The sequence below is a fragment of the Asterias rubens genome, unplaced genomic scaffold, assembly GCF_902459465.1.
Source record: "Asterias rubens unplaced genomic scaffold, eAstRub1.3, whole genome shotgun sequence".
In the NCBI taxonomy this organism is placed as follows: domain Eukaryota; kingdom Metazoa; phylum Echinodermata; class Asteroidea; order Forcipulatida; family Asteriidae; genus Asterias; species Asterias rubens.
The window spans coordinates 7,474-31,613 of NW_022985729.1; the positions used below are offsets into that span (position 1 = coordinate 7,474).

The following is a 24,140-nucleotide window of genomic DNA, read 5'->3' on the forward strand; positions in this document are numbered from 1 at the left end:
GGCTCCCTCTGAAGTAACGTAGTGTTCAGGAAAGGGGGACATTTTTCAGGAATTTGATTTCGAGACCTCATATTTAGAATTTAAGATCTCGAAATCAAGCATCTCAACGCACACAACTTCGTGTGATAATTTTTTTTTTTTTTCATTATTATCTCGCAACTTTTTCAGATTTTCACAGGTTTGTTATTTTATGCATATGTTGAGATGCAGCAAGTGAGAAGACTGGTCTTTGACAATTACCAATAGTGTCCAGAGTCTTTAACGTTTTATGAAAAAAACACGTTTATTCACCTGTCTTTTTTACGATCGAAGGCTCCGTTATTTGTGATTTTTATCTTTATAAAACATTGTTTATTATGCTACTCTCACAATAACACCGACAAAATAACAAACAGCGGTATCATTACGTTTTGAAAACATCAATCTGTTTTAATTACCTGAAAACTCGTAACAAAAAACTAATTGGAAAGTTGCGATCATAATACATATCGGATTCAACAACCGACTGACAAACCCACGATGACAAACATGTATTTTGATGTCTGGCTCCCAACCCCTCCCAAGCTCACGGCTAGACCCGCAGTTCGTAGCGCGGGCGATTACATCTTCAGCCCCCCACGAGACACGACATGGGCAGTACGTCTCAAGGCTTACGTTCCGATTGCTCCACGCCGTGGACTATGTATACAGGTTGCGGGTAAAAACTGTAAATAATTATGAAAAAGGGACGTAAGCTTCTCATTCAGAGAGTCCGTGCAACGGAAGAGTGTTTTACTGAGCCTCGGCATGGGAGCAATCGGAACGTAAGCCTTGAGGCATATCACGTACCGCACATGCAGTGTGGAAAATACGGCCACGTCAGCATTTGAAAGCTGAACGATTAGCATATTAACATATTAATAGATCATAGTTCATGATCCATAGCATTTTCAGCATATTTCTTTTAAATTTACCAACATTTTTTTTGTTTACCTGAGACGTAACGAGCCATCGTCCTAATAGCCGGACTTAATGCCACTTCTGACAAAGCAAACAAACTGGGTCGTACTTGGATTGCCATTAGTCTAGCGATATGGTTCACACTGATAAAGGAACACAAATTGGTGCACTACGATCATTAGGGAATATAATGATCAGGTAGGCCCATACAATTTTAGCCAAGTCACAATGGCATTGGAAGAACAGTGGAAGGGTGTTCCATATCTACCACGTGCATACATTCAAGTTTATTAGGTGTTCGTGCATTTCAGCACGAACACCTATTGTTATTTCTCTGTTTTTTTTTCTTCTCCATCTTCCTTCTTTTTCACCGTCAACTCTTATCTACAGCATAACTCAAGATTCAAGCCAAACTGAACCTTGAAACTCACCAGACAATTGAACCTCAATACGAAGACGGCACAGTTTTCATTACGTCATGATGACGTCATTAGGTGGCAAATTACAGGGCAACATTTTAAAAGTTAACGCCAAAATCGTACGACCTTAGCATCCGGGTCGTTACCCTGGGTCGAAGTTCACCTTCGGGTTTTTTTCGTCAAAAAACAACTTTCGAGCTTTTCTACGGAATAACTCAAGATTGAGATTGAATGGAATGTTGAAACTCAACAGATAGTTGAACCTCAGTATCAAGACAACACATACTTAATTACGTCATTATGACGTCATCGGAAATTGAATTACGTTAGTTCAAAGTTTAATATTTGTAAAAAACATAACTCAAAAACTATGATTCGGATTTTGACAATCTACACATCATCGGATAGATCATTAAAAGTTGGACAAATGCTTCACAGAACACGTACAATATTTTTAATACTTCTAGTGCAAAACAAAATTTGAAAGTTTCATAAAATCTTATCGTATTCATGTTTTTAAAACTACTGATCATTTCAACGTAATTTTTGTTTCAGATTGTAAAACAGCAATCCCGCTCAATCTTTTGCACAGAAATAACAAAATTTGGACCTTTACATCAGTCGAAAAGGGACGTCAAAGCACCTGTTGACCCACGCGTTTACCCCATTTTGATCAACAACGCACGCTATGTACGCTACGCAGTGCAAGGGCGGGAATTCCCAAAAGTGCTCTCTTTAGTCCAGCGAAAGAGGGCGCTGTAACGTTTTTAGTAACATCGAGCGCTGAGTGAATCGCGGTGAATCGCAATAGTTGAGTAATAATAATGAACAACGTCTCGCACCAAAACTACAAGTAGGAATACATATGCATTGATGTTATAAGATACATTATACACCTTCAGATAGTCCATCACATAATTATAAAATGTTTACAAGTCATACATCAGCTGAAAGGTTGTAATGAACTAGTCAGGATCTACACAAATGAAATCAGTTTAAACTTGGCTTCTTGTTCAAACCAGAGGTTGAAAATAATTGGTCAAAGAAAAATAATTTCACAACCACACATTTGATTTTTTATATATTTATACGTCATTGGGTAGGTATGTAACAACTTAAGAAACGATACACAACATTGACTATTAAACCTTGACCTCCAGTTAAACAGGAAGATGCAGTTAATTATTTGGAAAAATATTACCCCAGAACCAGAAATTAGTTGTTTATTATCTGAACGTCAGATAAGGCTTTGAAAAACATTACTAACGCTATAATTTGTGACCTGACAAACGGTTCAAACCGGATGTTTAATATTTGAAAAAAATCATAACATCTGAACCATACATTGGATTTGTTCAATCTATGCATCATCTGAAAGGTCTTAATAGACTTATCACGTGCTATACAATATGCGACCCTGTTTGACCTTGACTTCCAGTTAAAGTTGGAAACTGATATATAATGTTTGAAAAATAAAAAAATCCTAAACCACATTTTTATCATCTATACGTCAAAAGAAAGAACTCAAAAGACATCACCAACGCTACCAAGTGTGACCTCATTTGACAGTACCTTCCGGTTCAAAACGGAAGTTGAAACTTTATATTTGAAAAAATCATAACTTCTAAACCAAATATTGGATTTTTACAACCCATCCATCATTTAAAAGGTCTTAATAAACTTATCACGCGCTACATAAAAAGTAACCCCTATTTGACCTTTTATCCGATGCAAACCGGAAGTTGGTGTTTAATTTGTAAACAAATCATAACTCCTTAACAATAATAATAATAATAATGGACACTTAATAAAGCGCCGGTGTCCGCCGCAAGCGGCGCTCATGGCGCTACTCTACAAAGGAACAACAAGCAATGAAAGTAGCAAACAACAAAATAAGAAAAAAATAAACAAAAAGCTTCTCTATGAAAATGAGTTTTTAAACTGTTCTTGAATGTGTTGAGTGATTTGGAGAGTTTTACAGTGTCCGGGAGGGAGTTCCAAAGCTTTGGTGCTGCGCTTTGAAAACTTCTCTCCCCCCATACATGTTTAGTTGTTTTTTCCTGGAGGAATTTGTGTTTTGTAGACCGTAAGCCACGATGTCCTGGGGTGTATATCTGCAGAAGATCACTTAAATATGCTGGGGCATCACCTTGCAAGATCTTGAAAATAATGAGGCACAGTTTATATTTAACCCTTTGTTGGATGGGGAGCCAGTGCAAGCCGGCTAGCACTGGTGTGATGTGTTCCGTTTTCTTGGTGTAAGTGATCATCCTTGCTGCAATATTCTGTAATCGTTGAAGGCGAGAGAGTTGCGTATTGTTAATTCCGTATAAGAGCGAGTTGCATGCATCTACCTTGGATGTGATGAAGGCATGGACAATGGTTTCAGCAGCTTCCCTTGTGAGGTGATTGCGTATCCTGCCAATGTTCCTGATTGACATGAAAACAGACTTAGATGTTGCTGTCACCTGGCTTTCCATTGTCATAGCTTGATCAAACATCACACCCAAGTTTCGAACAGTAGTGGAGGGCTTTATGTAAGCATCACCAACTCGAACATGCTCAATATTCACTTTCATTATTTGCCGTTTGGAACCCAGAATTATGAATTCAGTTTTTGCGTCATTAAGTTTGAGGAAGTTATGATTCATCCATGTTCCGACATCGTCGATGCAGTGTTCGATTCTCTGAAGAGTGGAGTTAACGTCTGCCTGTAAAGGTTTCACCGGTATGTAGATCTGAGTATCATCTGCGTATAAATGATAGTTCAGGTTATACCGACGAATGATGTCCCCGAGTGGCAAAGTATAGATTGGGAAACCAGTCATTGGATTGATGAGGTAAATGTTGTCACCAATTCATTCACTCACTCACCACGAACACCTTGTTTTTGTAGTAAACAAAAACTGTACATGTACCTCTAGTTATGAGCTGTGTTGTTTTCCTTTGTTTTGGAACATTACAGTCATTTTCCTTCGTTTGTTTATGTGTTCCTATTTCTTTTGGAACAACACAGTCATTTAAATACAACAACTAGAGGTAACTTGCCCAGTAGTATGCCATAAAGCCAGCAAATACTAAATGTTCTGCTAATGATTGCGTCAATTATTACAAGACTGAGTTCCATAAACACACCAGCCAGATTTCATTGAAACAAATATTTCGTCATACAGCGTGCACCACTTGTTAAATGAAGTTGATATTTCAACCAATACTTCAAATTTCAACAAGTTCATAGGCCTATATATAGCGACTGCTTTGAAATACGAAAAACACAGGCCTATGTTTCGACACACCTAAGTTCCTTCATTAACACAACAGATGTAGTGTTATTATGTTATTGGCAAACTAGGAGTGTCTGAACATGGGGTGTGTAAACCGATGCATTGTGTTTAGAAGTTGGGCATTTAATTGTTTCAAGATGTTTAACATATTTATTTTGTAAACGCCTCGAAACTAAAATTGGTTTAATGACACTCCCTTTAAACACAAAAATTTAAACTTTCCACAACAAATTGTCAATCTAACATGGTAGAAGAACAATTTTAGTTAATGACTCGTTCAGTTTGTTTCTTTCAAAAACAGGTGAAAGCCTTTGAGTTTTTCATCAGACAAGTGCGATTTAAAAGCAGTGGACACTATTGGTAATTACTCAAAATAATTATTAGCACGAAACCTTACTTGGTAACGAGTAATGGGGAGAGGTTGGTAGTCAAAAACATTGTGAGAAACGGCTCTTTCTGAAGTGGAGTAGTTTTCGAGAAAGAAGTAATTTTCCACGGATTTGATTTCGAGACCTCAAATTTAGAACTTGAGGTCTCGAAATCAACCATCTAAACGCACACAACTTCGTGTGACAAGGTTTTTTTTCTGTCATTATTATCTCGCAACTTCGACGACCAATTTAGCTCAAATTTTCAAAGGTTTGTTATTTCATGCATATGTTGAGATACACCAAGTGAGAAGACTGGTCTTTGACAATTACCAATAGTGTCCATCGTCTTTAACATACCAATGACCATTTAGGCAGTATGACTCGTGGACTCGACTGTTAAATCACTGTATACATATATGCCTGTGTACAACAAATGCTGCGCTTTCACAGTGTAACAAAAATCGTTCCGAAAAAAAGGGGGAAAAATATCACTGCAACCTCTGGAAATGCTCTTACCTTTAGCAAACGTATGAAATCAACATGACAAATTAGGTATACAATGTACACGTTTGTCGACGGTCTACTGGATGGTCTGAACAAATTCAAACTTTCCCAAATCCTATTACATAACTAATGACATGGTTGCAACAGGCCACCTTAGTATACTGTATAATGACCATTTCATACGGTATAATGACCCGATGAAATTTTGGACAATATCAAAGCGGTTGGGTTTTTCCAGTTGTATGAAACTTCCGCAACTTTAATCTCGTTTATAAATTTGATTATTTGGAAGTACGGTTTGGTGAAGAAGTGCACTGTTTTGAACATTATTAATGTTGTTTCTCGTACAGAATTCGTCGTTGTTGCCGCCAGTTATCCACTTTGTAAAGTTCAGCAGAGATTCAACTGTGCAAAGTTAGCATTGGTAGAAACACGTTTACAACTTCAGGTAAGAGTTTACTTTCCCTTGGTCTAATGATTTTGATTTCGAGACCTCAGATTTATAACTTGAGATCTCGAATTCAACTCCGTGTGACAAGGGTGTTTCTTTTTCATTCAATATTATCCCGCAAGTTCGACAAACAATCGAGCACAAATTTTCAGAGGTTTGTTGTTTTATGTATATGTTGAGATACACCAAGTGAGAAGACTGGTCTTTGACAATACCAATAGTGTCCAGTGTCTTTAAATATGGCATACAAAGGTCAACAAACCTTGTCATGTGAATGGGAAAACGTCCATTGTTTTTAACCGAGGGCTTAGTAATTTTACTCTTTCAGAGGTCTGCATCGAGATAGTTTTAACACGAAGGTACAACGTGGTCAAGTGGCTGATTAACATTTTTGGTCCAAGCAAGTCCAGTATTCAACATATGCATACAACAACAAACCATATGCATAACATAACAAACCTGTGGACATTTGAGCTCAATTGGTCGTTGAAGTTGCGAGATAACAATGAAAAAAAAAAAAAAAAAAAACCTTTGTCACACGAAGTTGTGTGCTTTCAGATGCTTGATTTCGAGACCTCAAATTCTAAATCTGAGGTCTCGAAATCAAATTCGTGTAAAAATACTTCTTTCTCGAAAACTACTCCACTTCAGAGAGACCCGTTTCTCACAATGGGTTATACTACCAACCTCTCCCCATTGCTCGTAACCAAGTAAGGTTTTATTCAAATAATTATTTTGAGTAATTACCAATATAGTATCCACTGCCTTTACATTAATTTTGGAGCTGTACTATTACGGATATACTTTTGAATGTTTTTACTCAATCGATTATTAATGTAAATTGAGCATTTTTTTTTTTTTTTTTTTTTTTTACCTCGACCTAATATTTGCCATCATTGTGTTGTTGGCAGATTATGTTGTGTGTTTACCGTTCTACAATTATTAATCTTTATTTTACTTGTGTAAATTAAAGCTTTTGTAAATATTGCTTAAAAATGCGGCTCACGAAAAAGTTAGCATGATACAAGTCTTATAATAAGCAAGTGACATAGTGTTCGGCTTGCCACAGTATAGTCCGGTAAGCGTTTTTCGTTTGGCTTTGCTACTTTAAATAAGGGAATAATAGGATAGCGATGAGTTTTTAAACTGCCGTTTGAAACCGGCAGGGTCGTGGCAGTTCGATAAAGGCACGAGCCGAAGGTGATGGCCCTTGTTGCACTGCCACAACCCTGCAATGTTTTAAACGCCAGTTAAATAACGAGTCATTACTCTTGTATGCACATCAGGATATGCCTACCTGTTAAGATCATTGTGATAGAGTAAACCGTTGGATTTGATGTAATATTGTATAAATATAAATGTATACAATTAAACTAACCTGTTGAAATTGCATGGCAAAAGGTGTTCACATTTTTGAGATATCGCCGCAAATCCGGCGTATGTCCAAGCAGGAAAATAATCCCTAAAAAGAATCCACAATCTGAGAAATGCAACTGAAAATTTACACTTCTCAGAGTCAACCAATGGGCGATGAATGTGATAAACTATTACATGACCAGATTACTTCGAAGTAAGATGAATCTCAAAATGTTTTTTACATTTGAAAGCTACAGTAAGCTTCCAGCAAACATAATGATAACCAAACGTAAACGTTCCCTTCAAAGTATGTTATTTAAAAAGAAAGTCAATGTAAATCACTATTCAGTCACCAAATAGTGACTGGATACAACGGATTATTGTTTTTGAGGCAGCTTTTTTGTAAAGATCCTCATTTGTTGTTGATAGCTTATTGAGACTGAAGCGTTAGAATTAGTTAGAATCATTTTTTTTTTTTTATCCCGAGGTCGAATACTGTTGTATGTATATTGACACAATTAATGTTCAATAATAAAATTGGAAAGTTCTTGGCCCAAGTCCAAGTCACGTACGTTGTTGTGTAATGATTTTTCCAACATCATTGGTCAGTTTGAACGGTACTGAGACATGATTGGTCAGTTTGAACGGCACTGAGACATCATTGGTCAGTTTGAACGGTACTGATACAATATTTTTGCGATGTACATATGGAATATTGTTTATCCAAGTGATGTTTGCCATATTACGGTAACTTTTGTAGGCTTCTTGGTTTCAGCCTTATTATAAGCGACCAAATACGTAACCGTGAACGTCAGAAAGTTGCGTTTTAAAAATGTCACATGTTTAGCATACGTGAGTTTACCATTTTTGTAACGTCAGGTAAGAACGTGCAGACATCATACGTGACCATGCAATAAGCCCAAAGTGGTGACGTCGCCAAGAAACAACACAAGTTTTATTAGTATTTGTTTACGTGCGCATGCTCAGAAGGGCGTAAGAAATGGGAATATAACTAGAAGTCTGCTTCCAACAAGCTTTCAAAAGTTGCTCATTTAGATGGTCACAGAATCGTGTTTATAAAACAAAAATAATAATAACAATATTTGTAATCATTAATTTATGTTAAAGACACTGGACACTATTGGTGGTTGTCAAAGACCAGTCTTCTCACTTGGTGTATCTCAACATATGCAGAAAATAACAAACCTGTGAAAATTTGAGCTCAATCGGTCGTCGTAGTTGCAAGATATTAATGAATGAAAAAACACCCTTGTCACACGAAGTTGTGTGCTTTCAGATGGTTGATTTCGAGATCTCAAACGTGTTTGGATGTGCTGCCATCATAGTCTGCCAAAATAAATATTTAACGAGACGCATAACGATAATTAGTCCCCAAAACGGACTTTACACCACACTATAAATAACACGCATACACAACTAGTTAAGTGCTTGTATTGTTCTCAGTCAAGTGGTATGGTTGACATCGTCTGGCTTCTGGGAACACAAACAACATCAGTAGTGTTGTTGCCACAAATGAACAATTTACATTTTAGGAAATGTGATGATCATGCATAGAGTTCATGGTGATGTTATGAGTTTTGTTTTTACTGTACAGGAATGTACGGTGCCCAATATCTACCACGGGTACACAATTAATAGTTGAGAGCTGCCATGTGTAGTATTGCTTGATATAGCTTTGTTGTGGGGAGGGGGGGACCTGTGCAGAAAGAGAAAGGGGCTAAATTCCCAAGCGTCTATGCAATTTGGAAGTTTAACTCGCCGTGCCCTAATCGTTTTTGTTTTTCCCACAAGTTTGACATTATTCATCAACGGATTGGTCAAGAGTTTCATTTTATAATTTATAGGAGAGTAATTGGTAACAAGTATTTGTTAAAATGACATTGCCCTATTTTTGATGTATTTGTAAGCTGTCCCTAGCATGATCATATCCCCTTAATTTGTTTTATTGGTTAATGAAATCTGGATTCAAACGAAAATATTGTCAAATCCACTTGGAATTATTCAGTCTAGTAAGGTTTACCGTAACACCATGTAATTAAAATCCCTAATTCAGTTGCGGTGATTCTGAAAAGAGTCATTAAGTTTAACCTCCGGGTTTTTAACAGTATGCTCTGATCGTCGCCTGGATAATTAGCATACTGATCGAAACGTCGAGTTTCAAATCCTTCTAACTCTACATTCATAAGTTATCAAATTAAATTGAGCTGTTCGCAATAATTTAAAGTCATATTCCATAACAATTGCAATGGTTGCAACAGGCCACCTTAGATTGAGAAACGACCCTTGTATCAATTGAACTCTATTAATACGGATGGGTTTTTCCAGCCGTGTGAAACTAGTGCAGTTTTTTTTCCGATATATAAAACTGGTTATTTGGAATAACGGTTAGTAAAGAAGTGCATTGCTTGTGAAGACCAACTTCTAAAGTTTCTGTGTTGGTCAAGTGGAATTCAGCTCAGCAAAGAAATGCAGCTGTACGCAGTGAGCATTTAGTCACAAACAAGTCTACAACTTAAGGTAAGCCTATATAGACTATAGTATATAGTTTACTTGAATATATTTCAAATGTTGTGGACTTGTGACAAAAGCGTATCTTGGAACGTAAGCGTAGCTGCATATCTTTGAATGTTAGCGTATGGCTTGACTCGGGATTGAAAGCGAACCTTTTGATGTAATTATAGCGTGACTTGAAGGAACGAAAGCGTATCTTGGAATGTAAGCGTAGCTGCGTATATCTTGGAAAGTACCCATATATTTTTGGAACAACTCATGGGAAATTGCGACTGCTTTTGACTGCTTAGTTTAGTCGAGAATACCGCTATTCAACTCACTCGGTTATCATGCTGCTACGAATATGTATAATAAAAGTATAATCGCGATCGAATTGGTCAACCACTTTTGTCGCTCACGACTAATCACAACAACTTTTTACAAAACACCACCAGACATCATTGACACAATCCTTCAATCCTTTCAGTACGAGTTTTATTTTATTGCGCCTTCTGCAAACAGTATGTCGCCATGCATGTTGGACAATGTGAGTTCAAGTTTTGCGACTAGTCGAAGTCCCAGCTATTTGAGGCACGACCAATAGTCGGGTAATAAGTTCCACTTTCCCAGTGAAATTATAACCTCAAAACTGTCAAAATAACATTTCATTCACATAATTAAAAATTTATATTTTATTTGACAAAATTCTACCTTGAGGGAATTTTGTTTTATCATTATTTGTGTTTAAAGGCAGTGGACACTTTTGTTAATTACTCAAAATATTTATTAGCATAAAACTTTACTTGGTAACGAGTAATGGGGAGAGGTTGGTATAATATAAAACACTGTGGAAAACGGTTCCCTCTGAATTAACGTAGTTTTCAAGAAAGAAGAAATTGTCCACGAACTTGATTTCGAGACCTCAGATTTAGAATTTGAGGTCTCGAAATCATGCATCTGAACGCACACAACTTTGTGTGACAAGAGTGTTTTTTATTTCAGTATTATCTAGCAACTTCGACGAACGATTGAGCTCAAATTTTCACAGGTTTGATATTTTATGCATATGTTGAGATACAGCAAGTAAAAAGAAGACTATCAAAATGGTGTCCAGAGTCTTTAACGTTTTATACAAAATTCTTATTAACCTGTCCTTTTTACGATTGATGGGCTCCGTTATTTGTGATTTATATCTTTATAAAACATTGTTTATTATGCTACTCTCACAATACCACCGACAAAATAACAAACAACGGTACTATTACGTTTTGAAAACATCAAACTTTTACCTGAAAACTTGGAAAGTTGCAATCATAATAAAATAATAACGGATTCAACAAGTGTGGTGTACCGACTTTTGTAAGCAAAAAAGGGCTAAATCTGATGATTTTTTTAGAGCCTGTTCTTACCCATTCCTTGAAGACATTTGAAATCACATCTAAGTCTATTGTAGCCCAAACAGCCCAATTCAGCCGGTGCGTCCATAACATGATATTTTGTGATTTGAGGCAAAGCATGGTGAGGTATCAAATTGGTTTGCGGTAACACCAAAAAGAAGAAGAATTTACAGCAATACACTTTCTCAATGAACATAATTTTCCCAGCAAGGTGTTACCGCAAGCTATGTTATGTTCGATGATACATGTGACCAAACAGTATAAAATCTGACAGGTCAGTCGTTGCGGGTGTCACGGCCGAGTGGTTAAGAGCACCGAACTCAATCTTTGGTGCTTCTGTTTAGCAGAGTGTGGGTGCGAAGCCCGTGCGTGACACTTCACTATAACTACTTCTCTCCACCCAGGTGTAAATGGGTACCTGTGAGGGCAGAGATGGTTCTTGTGATTGATTTGGCCGAGTAGCGCATGTTGCACATGCTGCGTACTCCCCACCAGGGAGCTGAGATGGTTTAAAGGAACACACCGGCTTCGTTGGGCTGTTTAGGCTACAAAATACAGTGAAACATGATTCTAAAGGTCTTCCAGGAATGGTTGCTAAAAGAAACCATCAAATTTGGCCGTTTTAACGCATTTTGTTTTTAAACGAAGGTCACGTGGGTTATCGGAACCACTTTTTTGTCCGGATAACCCGGAGAGCTTTACTTACAGCCGTATAAACATAAACTAAAAATAAATTACTATATTTTGTTGTTACAACTATTCATGGATATTTGACAAAAGAGACTACTTATACAAGTTGCGGGTAAAAACTGTAAATAATAATTTATGAAAAAAGGAACGTAAGATTCTCATTCAGAGAGTCCGTGCAACGGAAGCGTGTTTTACAGCGCCTTGGCATGGTAGCAATCGGAAAGTAAGCCTTGGGGCATATCACGTACCGCACATGCCCTGTCTCGTGGGGGGCTGGAGGTGTAATCCCGGGCGCTATGAACTCCCAGCTTGCGGGTCTTGCCGTGAGCTTGGGAGGGGTTGGGAACAAGACATCAAAGTACATGTTTGTCATCGTGGGTTTGTCAGTCGGTACACCTCGTGTCGATTCCGTTATTTCCTATGATCGCAACGTTCCAATGTAATGCTCTTTTTTGTTTCTTGGCTTCTAATTTCTTTTTGTTATGAGTTTTCAGGTAATTAAACAAGATTGATGATGTCAAAACGTAGGAATACCGCATTTTGTTACATTGACAGTGTTTTTGTATGAGTAGCTTAAACAAATGTTTTATGAAGAAGAAAAAAAAAAAACGGAGCCCCCGATCGTAAAACGAACAGGTGAATAAGAATTTTGTATAAAAGGTTGAAACAAAAATAGTGATAAAAAAAATTGTCCTCAAAGCATAGATTTGTCAAAAAAAACATTAATTTTTAATTCTGTGAATGAAGTATTTTTGAGATCGTTGAGGTATTATTTGGTTACGTTCCAAGCTACGCAGCTACTCAGCTACGCTTACTTTCCTTCAAGTTACGCTATAATATCAACATGTACGTTTTCAAGCCCGAGTCAAGCTACGCTTACGTTCCATACGCAGCTACGTTTACGCTCCAATATACCCAGCTACGCTTACCTTCCAATATATGCTTAGGTTCCAAGCTACGCTTTCATTCCAATTTTTGCTCACGTTTCTTCAATTAACGCTATAATTACAAAAGGTACGCTTACAATCCTGAGTCAAGTTACGCTTACGTTCCATACGCAGGTACGTTTACGTTCTAAGCTACATAGCTACTCAGCTACGCTTACATTCCAAGTTTTGCTTACGTTCCTTCAAGTTACGCTCTAATAACAACAAAGTAAGCTTTCAATCCTGAGTCAAGTTAAGCTTACGTTCCATACGCAGCTACGTTTACGTTCCAAAATACCCAGCTACGCATACGTTCCAAGATATGCTAACGTTCCCTAAATATGGTTACGTTACAAAATATATGGTTACGTTCCAAGCTACGCAGCTACTTCCAAGCTTTACAATCCAAGATACGTTCAGGTTCCAGTTACGCTATAACCAAAATGTACGCTTTCAATCCTGAGTCAAGCTAGGCTTACGTTTCAAGATTTGCAGCTACGCTTACGTTTCAAAATACATTCCCACAAGGACGCTTTTGAATCCCTCAAGATTCCCTTCCCCGGAGATAAAAGAAGTATTTCACTGTGAATAACAGGGTCCATTGTTCAGTTTCATCTGTTTAGCAGAAAATACTGCTTACAAAATGTCTTTACTATTTAAAATTTAGTTGGGCACCAGCTACAAGTTTTCAAATTTAATTTAAATTTGGCTGGTAATTAGTTTCTGCATGCAGTACTATTTTGTGCTAAGCAAAATGTTTGTGCCACTATGCGGGCATTATGAAAATTGGGTCCTGGCACGTCGGGGGCACGTAACGCCTCGATCGCATTCCAAACTGCATCATGGCTATGCGGTAGTAGGCCTAGTTTATTGCTTTATTGACTTGTCACTGTCCCTTCATATTCTGGGTTAATTAGTTTGTGCGTTAAGCGATGTAACGGTGTATATGGTTGGGTCGTGCGGTGTGAATACACACATTAGGCACAGTGTATACAGGTGGGTTTACAGCGGTGTTTTTTTGGAGTGAACAATGCAACTGCATTGCTTCCCAATCACGTTGCAGCCGCGTCCGTCGCAATTCAGCTCTTGCTGCGAGTACGGATATTATTTGTTTACCTGATACGTAACGAGCTCATTGTCCTAATAGCCTGACTTTATGCCACTTCTAACAAAGCAAACAAACTGGGTCGTACTTGGATTGTCATTAGTCTAGCGATATGGTTCACACTGATACAGAACAACAAAAATGAGGGTAAACATACGACCATTAGGGAATAAAATGATCAGGTAGGCCTATACAATTTTGGCCAAGTGACAAGGGTATTGGAAGAACAGTGGAAGGGTGTTCCATATCTACCACGTGCATACATTCAAGTTTATTTATTTTTTTTTTTTTATGAGCTGTGTTGTTTTCCTTTGTTTGTTTATTTGTTCCTCTTTCTTTGGGAACAACACAGTTATTAAAATACAACAACTAAAGGTAACTTCCCCAGTAGTATGCCATAAAGCAAGCAAATACTAAAATAATGTTTTGCTGATGATTGCATCAATATTTACAAGACTGAGTTCCATAAACACGACGGACAGATTTCATTGAAACTAATGATTCGTCATACAGCGTGCACCACTTCAAAATTCAACACGTTCATAGGCCTATATATAGCGACTGCTTTGAAATACGAAAAACACAGGTCTATGTTCTGACATGTTCATTCATTTACACATTAGAGGTAGTGTTATTAGGTTATTATGAAATTACATTAGGAGTGTCGAGACATGGGGTGTGTAAACCGTAAATATGTCGACAATTGGGGATATATACGAGCTGGCAAGTTGTGTTCCGATTAACTGGCCAATGCATTTTGTTTAGAAGTTAGGCATTTAGTTTTTGAAGATGTTTAACGTACTTTTTTTTGTGATGACATTTGCCCTTTAAACAAAAAATGAAAACTCTCCACAATAAACTGTCAATCTAGTAGAAGAACAGAACTAATTTTAGTTAATGACTCGTTCAGTTTGTTTCTTTCAAAAACAGGTGAAAGCCTTTGAGTTTATCATGATCAGACAAGTGCGATTCAACATCCAATGACCATTTGAGCAGTATGACTCGTGGACTCGACTGTTAAATAGTTGTATACATTGTATGCCTGTGTACAACAATTACTTCGTGTTCACGGTGTAAAAAAATGTAAAAACAGTTAAACAAAACAATGCAACCTCTGGAAATGTTGTGAACTCTAGCAAACCTATGAAATCAACATGGCAAAATTAGGTAAACAATGTACACGTTTTCCGACGGTCTACTGGATGGAGTTATCAATGACATTCGTGTTAATTTGAATGGGTGGGCATCGTACTGTAGGGTCTGAACAAATTCAAACGTCACTAATGACTTGGTTGCAACAAGCCACCATAGTATACGATATAATGACCACTTGATACGGTATATTGACCCGATGAAATATTGGACAATATTAACACGGTTGGGTTTTCCAGTTGTATGACACTTCCACAACTTTATTCTCGTTTATAAAGTTGATTATTTGGAAGTACGGTTTGGTAAAGAAGTGTACTGTTTTGAACATTATCAATGTTGTTTCTCGTACAGTATTCGTCGTTATTGCCGTCAGTTATCCACTTTTGTAAAGTTCAGCAGAGATTCAACTGTGCAAAAATAACATTGGTAGACACACTTTAACAACAGGTAAGAGTTTACTTTCCCTTGGTCTAATGGTATGTTCAATAACGCACATGACCAATAAAGTATTTTAACTGACAGATCAGACATTTTTAAAGTTGATCATGCCACAGTTTGAACCATTTTAATTGTTGCAATGAACTGCACACGCTCTGTTGACAAAACGCATTATGACTAGTTATACGCAGGCTATTTGCTGTTGTATGCGCCGGAGTACCTTGTTAGGTAGATACGTGCGCTAAAGACTATTAAAGAGATATATTATTATTTCATTGTGGGCTATTGAAACATAACTCTTTAATGTTGTTGACGATTACATGGTTACAGGAAACCAAAGGTCACAGGTTACAGATCCTTATGCACTGCAAAAACTCGGGTGTTAACATTTACGTCTGGGTTGTTGTCACTTATACACACCAAAGAGAGAGTCAAGACTAACATCACATGGTGATAAACTAACACAAAATGTTGTTGTTTGGGTAGAATTTAATGTTATTTTATTACCCTATGGTGTACATTTTAGTTCCCTCTTCGATGTCTATAATACGACAACACCTACGGTGTTAACCTGTTTGACATCCCAATTCTTGCAGTGTATAACAGTTACCGGGTCGGTATGCGCCAAAGCCGACATGGCCAGTGGGACGATTCTTTGAGTCACTATCCCGAAATCAAACTCAGGCATAAAGTTTCATAAAAGCTTGTCAGTTTGACCGGGAAAACAAGCCACACTGATTTGGGTCTGTTTAGAGTGTGGACGTTAAACCGTGAAGTTGCATGTTGGTTTAGTTGGTATTGTAACGTTATAGGGTGTGTATACGTTTAGTAAAGCCTGTGAAAATAAGTTACTGTGCAGTTTTATTTGGTAACAAGTACAGCAGCTTAGGATAGTGAAATGCATTATAGAGAATTTTCTTTCAGTCGAAGTACCATGGTTGTGGAAACAACAAACGTGTTTTTTTCTTTTGATTATCAGTATCGTTTCAGACAGTAAGGTTTCTTAGATTGTGTAGCCCAACTGAAGAGTGCTCTTTATGCGTGGACAACCGCTACAGTAGTTAAAACAATCTCACATAAGTTTCCACCATTGAGCTATATATATATATTTATATAACACCCGAGCAGATCCTTGCCATTTGATTGGAGGATTGTCCGTCACTCACCGTGCTTTTTCGTTCCATCCGAAAAGTACCATAGACCTTATTGCAGATAGCGACTTTGAACAACTGCGCATGTGCGCGCAAAGGACTGTGGGAAAAAATTGGCACCTCGCTCAAAAAAGTAAACAACGTTCAACGTTCGTACACGATCGATCGGTTTGCAAAATGGATGTGGCAGGAGTGAACGAGAAAGAGCTGATTGATAGAATAAATAGTTCTGGCATAGACGAACTAAGGTAATCTTTAGCTAAAGTGAATGTGCCAAGACACAGTAGTTAAAGACAAACTCCAAAGGCGAAATTTTTTCGCGATAAAATTACTGTTTTTAGGTTTGCCCGTCTACGTCTGTAGGGCGTCGGAAGACTGACATTGACAAGGTCAATGGCGAAAAGTTGCAACACGGATCAGTGACCCTCCCGCAACCATCAGTCACCCTCGAAGGATCGGAAATAACAACCAAAACTTCCCACCAGTGACTCCGATTTGTGCTGATAAATACTTCGACAAAAGCATGGACGACCTCCATGACTAAAGTAAGACATTTTGTTCTGTTACAAAACAGAGAAACATTGCCAATATCATGATGATCGAGGACTGTCATGACTGTTTTACAAAAAATAAAAACATTTCTTATTCCTGGTCTAGATAGAGTCTAGATATAGCTCTGTGGATAAAGCCCATCAATGGTTACATTGTCTTGATTCGATTGTATATGTAATTGTATGCCACTAATCAGCAATGACGTGGACGTAAATAGAACAGCTTGGTAGTTGTACATTTTTAAAACTTTATGTGGCAGATGATACTTTTTCCTTATTTCTCACACCATCAACTTTTTAGGTCTACCACTGATATGGTTCAAAATTAAAGTGACCAAAAGTGACTAAGTAATTGTGGTTTATGTTGATATTTATTAATATAAATCTATTTCTACCTCCATGGTTATACCGTAGATCATGACATGACAAGTACGACAAGGTTCTGGTGTAGGTCCTAGCATACTTCTAGTTTCTAGAACTTAGAAGTAGTCCTAGCATAAACATTTTTTTATCAAGGGTTCAGTTTATACAAGTTTGATGTACACGTATTGTACGAACATGATTCTGTGCATAATATAATTACATACTTTGTGCTTTGTTTTGTGCATGTATTACAAAAATGATACTTTTAGTACACTGTACCATAAAGCATCAAGTTGTAAGCTTTATTGTTAGACCCTACTGGTACTGTAATAATGGTATGTTTGTTATGTCTATAATTTTATCATATGATATGAGACTATGAGTTTTTGTAGGTTTGTAATTTGAAAATTATTAAGCTGTTTCATGACTTCACAAAGCCATTATTAAAACAATTGATATTTATTAAGCTGCAGCCACCTTTGGCAAACACGTCATGCATGTCAGAGTCCTTGTTCACAAAAAGACTCTAGAAGAGGGGTCAGACTATCTGCTACACCCACAGGTTGGAATGGAATCTAAAGATGACTGTGCCATGATAAAACTGCAGCTATGTATAAAACCTATGAAAAACTCTAGTTTGTGAATGCTACATCATGCATGTTGTGAATTTAAGTCCTGGGGTTGGTGTGAAAACAATTGTTCACAATCTAACCAGCATCTGTAATTATTTGACCCATTTTATGGTGAGAGTTTAAAGGTTTCATTGATAACTGTGGGTACACATAATTTAACTCTTGCTGAAAATAAATCCAAATCTGTCACACTTTTTGTTCCATATATTTGTTTACAAACAATTTTTTATTTACAATTTCCATCCTTTAATTGTTTTTCTTCAAATATTTAAATTGGTAATATTAACTTTATAACACACTTGGTATTTTCATGGCCCCTTAAAAACACTTACATTGCAGTTTACTTTACTCAATTATTATCTACCCTTGTTTGCCTCAGGAATTGTTCATGTTGACTGTACTGAGGCGGTTAACTACAACCCTCTAGATCTTTGCAATTGCAACCCTTGGTATTATTTAAATCTTTGCATTAAGAAGTATTATTGTATGATTTAAGTAACCAGAATAAATGAAGCTTTAAACTCTTCAAGACAGTGGAAATGGACGTTTGGACAGTGTTATTGTTTGTATTGTATTGTATTATTCTACTTTCTCTGAGAATTGTAGCCTACAACCGCAGGACGCCACGCACAGGCATATTAAGAAGCACTTGCGATACCTAGGTGTTTTCAAAGCCCAACAGCCGACAGAACGCTTGCGTCACAGTTCACTCTGCAATTAACATTTATGTTTTCATCGCCAATTTACGTGTCATCAGTCAAAAATGGCCTCAAGAGCATGAAGACACACATACACACACACAGCCTTTAGTCAATTCAGAAGATGGTCAATGAGCTCTTTTGCAGCAAAAGAAGTAGGATGTGGTTGGTCGAGTCCACAAAACAACAGTACAGATCACATCTTTGGAGTGAACACAGAACTGGGAGAATAACTGCTTCCAATATGAGTGCTGTCACGAAGCATGTTGATGCACAAGTAATTATCTGAAAGATAAAGCAGACAAAAACTAAGGGAATAAATGAGTGGTTACAAGTTCTTAAAAAGGCGTTTCAAACAGGCAGGGTCGTGGTCGTTCAGCCCTTGTTCCTCTTTTACCTATCTTACTTGATGACCTGACATGTGTTGCATTTTAATGACTGAGACAATTTTCGGATGCACTGTGTGCGTAGTTAGTCTTGGTGCAAGACGTTTCTTGTTTTGCTTTCATACCCAGCGCGGCCAACTCACAAACATCGCCCGTATCGGTGAAACATCTAGCACCAAGACCAGCACATATTATGCATAAACATATCCGAAAACAACCGGTTATAAACAGCTCCAGCTGGTCTTTATCACTCGTTAACTTTAAACACCCTGACCCCACGTGAAGCGCTTTCCACCACAACAGGAATGCAGATAGCGAAACTGATTGAGGCATTTATGAATGATCTTTTGCCTTGTAAATCATAACCAAACACTCTGCCCTGAAAGTCAGTCATGACTAATATGACTATGAGCTAATTAATGAGCAGTATCATTATCAGAATATTGATATTATATTCTGAATATAATATCAATATCTGTTATCTCTAAAAAATGTTGAGGAATATATAATTGAATAGGCCTATGTTTCTTTTTTAGTTTCTACCACCAATCACACATAAATCTAGCCTATACAATACTCAAATTGTAGCCTACAGCTTGTTGGGTTTGACATGCTTGATGATTTAATCATGACCCGGTCATGATTAAATCATCAACAAGCTTTATTGATATTTTATTAAACTACATGTATTTTGTGTTCATTCAAAGTCAAAAGAACATGCATGGACCTACCTACGTATGTACGTACATGTACACTCCCTCGTTCTTCCGTTGAGTCGCAAAGCACACACACTGGTCCGATGGCATTATTGTCGTAGTTTTTTATATTAATAATACACATCTGACATGGCTAAATAAAGCATGGAGGTACACCCATTCGTGGGTGAAACTGTCTTCCGCCACAGAAGCATGACCGTCCACCACAAACAATGTCAATGTTTACAAACTTATTGTTTACAAAAACACTTTGTAGAACACGTTACGTGACGACCGTATAACTGGAGGTGCAAAATATTTCCCACAATCCTTTGCGGGACGTCGGATTTTTTGCTATCTGCAATAAGGTCTATTGCACGCTACTTTTCGGATGGAACGAAAAAGCTGAGTAAACACATATCACTGCGTGCGCGTGTCTTTGGTAACGCAGCAGTGTTACTGCAATGTAGTAAAATTACTTAACATTCGGCTTCTACAATTAAAAATTGTAGGCCTACGTTTTGTTTGTTTTGAAAGTTGTATCTGTTAATCAAAATGACAAAGATCTACTTGGATATTATATAAAACGAATATGGAATGTTTTTCACTCGTGCAATGGTGCGAAATGTTCGACATGGTGGTTCAAATGGTGCGACATATTCGCACCATTGCACTCATAAACATTCATTTTGTGTATATTATATTGACTAGAGCGCTTACATGCTGTGCGTTTTGAAGCCACCCTGGGCGCAGACCATAGAAATATAATTAACATCGGCCGCGCGTATATACGCGCCATTGCCTGTGTAGAAAAAGTTTTTGTTCGCCATGGACGCGGTAAAAATTTCCCGTTCGAAAGGCGACGCGCAAAAATGAACACGGGAGATAGGTCTTTGACGCGCTAAAATGTCACGTGCTGAGGCAAAAAGTCACGTGCTGACGGCAACGCACAGAAAATGTACACGGGAGATAGGCAATGGTGGCCCCCATGCAAGAACCCGCGTATGTACGCGCGGCCGATCTAGTTAATCTGTTCTATATCTATGGCGCAGACATGTTTGAGATGGTGCGTGACTATGGAACGATTTTATTTTTTAGAGAACACACATTGCCGCGATTTGTTTACATGGCGGTGCGTGCACTTTACGTGCGCCATGCCCATTCGCGTACGACGTCCCTGCGCTGCCTAATTATTGATTGTGCTAAATGACATACTACAAAATATATGTTCAATTACAAACCAACGATTGGCACACTTAAACAAGCCCTACCAATGCTTTACAATTATGTTTTTAAAGGCAACGGACACTATTGGTAATTGCTCAAAATAATTATTAGCATAAAACCTTACTTGGTAACGAGTAATGAGGAGAGGTTGGTAGTATAAAACCAGTGTATTTATTATGGCATACAAAGGACAACAATCATTGTCATGTGAGTGGGAAAAGTCCATTGTTTTTTACCGAGTGCTGAGTAATTAAACTCGTTCATAGCTCTGCATTGCGATAGTTTTGACACGAAGGTACAACATGGTCACGTGGCTGATTAACATTTGTGATCCAAGCAAGTTGGTCCAATTTGAAGCACACTGTGCGCTCACCCTGGAGTTTGTTTGACAGATAGTCGTTCCTAATCGCAAGTTATCGTGACTCTCAACAAACGGCTCTTTATGCGGTAAGTCTGCTGCCACCCAATGTCTAAAATCACTGATTGTATGAACTGTTGAAAATTACATTCGTTTTACTTTAAGTCTCACCAAGATGGCCGAAGCTGCACTTCACACTGAGACCACTTGCAAGATCAGACATGTACACATCGAATGCCCAATCTGCTTGACTCGGTTCATCGATCCGAAAATCCTAGACTGCCAGCACAGCTTCTGCTTAATATGTCTTCAGGAACTTGTAAACGAACAAGATCCAAAGACGGATTGTATCACTTGCCCGGTGTGTAGAGAGGAAACGTCTATCCCAGATAAGGGACCATCGGCTCTTCTCAACTGCTTTCTCTTGAGCTCGCTTATTGATGACGTCATCAATCTGGATCGTCCCGGGGAGGACATTAGGCCTAACTCTCTTGTCTCGATTTGCGTAGGATGCGACGAAGGTCTTGATGCCGTCTCACGGTGTGTTGACTGTGATGAGAACTTTTGCAAGACTTGTTTGGACCACGCCAAAATAAAATTGAACCGGCATCATCGAGTCGTTAATGCAGCCGGGTCATTAAATGAGGGATCAAGAGACCAGAAAAAAACTTGCTCTCCAAAATGCCGGAAACACACTGACCAGGAACTGTGTTTTTATTGCAACACGTGTGACTTACTTGTTTGTCTCAAATGTGTGGCATTTGAACACAGAGCGCAAAACTCCATTCGATCTTCTCTTCCAGTTGTTGAAGAGGCTTTGATGAAGTCGCATGAATGTCGCAAGCAATTCCAAAAAGTGGACGACTCCTTTGAACACTCACGGCAAAGATTACAGCTCATGGTCGACCGGGCTCTTCGAGATGTTGTGGCTAAGGAGGAAGAGAAAGTCGACAAAATCAGAAGGGCATCTCGCCTCCTTCAAGACAGAATAACTCAAATCGGGCAAGAAAGAGGTGAGGAATTTGAAAGCAAACAGAGCAGCAATTGCGATAAGATGAGCCGCGCAGAGCAGATCGTAGCTTCAGTCAACGACTTGATGCAACATGCTGATAAATTTGAGCTGCTGGACCTCAAGCCGAAGGTTATGCACAACTTGACATTCCACAATGAGCTGCAATTTCATACAATACAGCATAGCAAGTCATTCATCGGGTTCAAAGGTCATGATTTCGTTACTGATGCGGATATCGGTGAAATACTAGAGGAAGAGAGGTGGGAGGTGAAGAAAAAGTTTGATAAAGAAGGGGAAGGTGACGGGGAGTTCAAGTTTGCATGGGACGTTGCTTGTTTAAGCAACGATGACATCGTCGTTACTGATTTAAAACGGCGGATATTATCCAAATTTACATCGAATGGTAGTTACAAATCTCAAGGTGTGCAAAGTAGCACAGAAGCGGGACAACTACAAAACCCTGCTGGTGTTGCGGTGACCTCTGATGACCTGCTTCTGGTTACTGACAGACAGAGTGTAAAGGTTTATGATAGAGAACGGCGATATATGCGTCAGTTCAGACCCTCACGGAATGAAGTCGGGGGGCATTCAGAGAGTACACTCATTGGTATTGCTGTTGACAAGAAAGATCATATTGCAGTGTATGACTGTAAGCGAAAGGTTATATATCTTCATAACAAGGATGAATCCATCATTTCCACAATACATCATGATGATATTGGCGATACCGACAGTCAAAGCTTTCTATCTATTAACAGCAACGAGCGACTGATCTTTACAAACCTCGATGAGATGAAACTAGTTTGTCTGGATTTCATGGGAAACGAGGTTTTCAATATCAGCACCTCCATTGACGGCAAACCTGTAAATCCTGGTGGTGTGTGTTGTGATGATGCTGGCGATATATATGTAGCTATTCCTGGCGATACGGAGGTAACCGGTGAGATACATTATTACGATGCATCAGGTGAGCACATCGGCTGTGTAGCTCGTGGCTTGCTCGATCCTCTAGGCATGACGTTTACTCCGACCGGTGACCTCATCGTGGCTGATACAAACTCGGTTAAGATCTTGCATCGCGTGTGAGTGTCGATGACGTCATTGTCGTAAAAACAATATTGTTGGTTATAAGGTAATTTGCAACCTATAAAGTTGAACACTTATAGCTAATCTTCATGAATCTCAACAATGTGTATTATCTGCCATTTGGACAAAACGTTTCGATCACAACGTACCACCAATCGTTTAGTACAGATATAGTGTGCTATTTTCGCAGATACATGCTTCCTTTGCTTTGGCGGTTAAATTAATTGGGTTATTTTTGTTTCTTCCCTTTACTTCTTAAATACGTTTCAGTAACATCATTTAACCTACAAAGTACCAGCTTAAATGTGTAATATCCGTACCAAAGTGTAGTCTTTTGTGAACTCTCAGCCTTTTAACTCAACTCTATTTTCACGAGCCTTTTAAATACACTAGACACTATTGGTAATATTGTCAAACACCAGTCTTCTCACTTAGTGC

At 38.2% G+C, this 24,140-nt stretch overlaps 1 protein-coding gene across 1 annotated transcript; it reads left to right on the plus strand.

Annotated features, from left to right (window-relative positions):
* The first annotated feature begins 21,779 nt into the window (after positions 1-21,779).
* On the plus strand, positions 21,780-23,702 carry LOC117306431 (E3 ubiquitin-protein ligase TRIM71-like). Its single transcript, XM_033791010.1, has one exon. It carries the CDS (start codon positions 21,780-21,782, stop codon positions 23,700-23,702), a length of 1,923 nt encoding a protein of 640 aa, XP_033646901.1.
* The last annotated feature ends 438 nt before the right edge of the window (positions 23,703-24,140 follow it).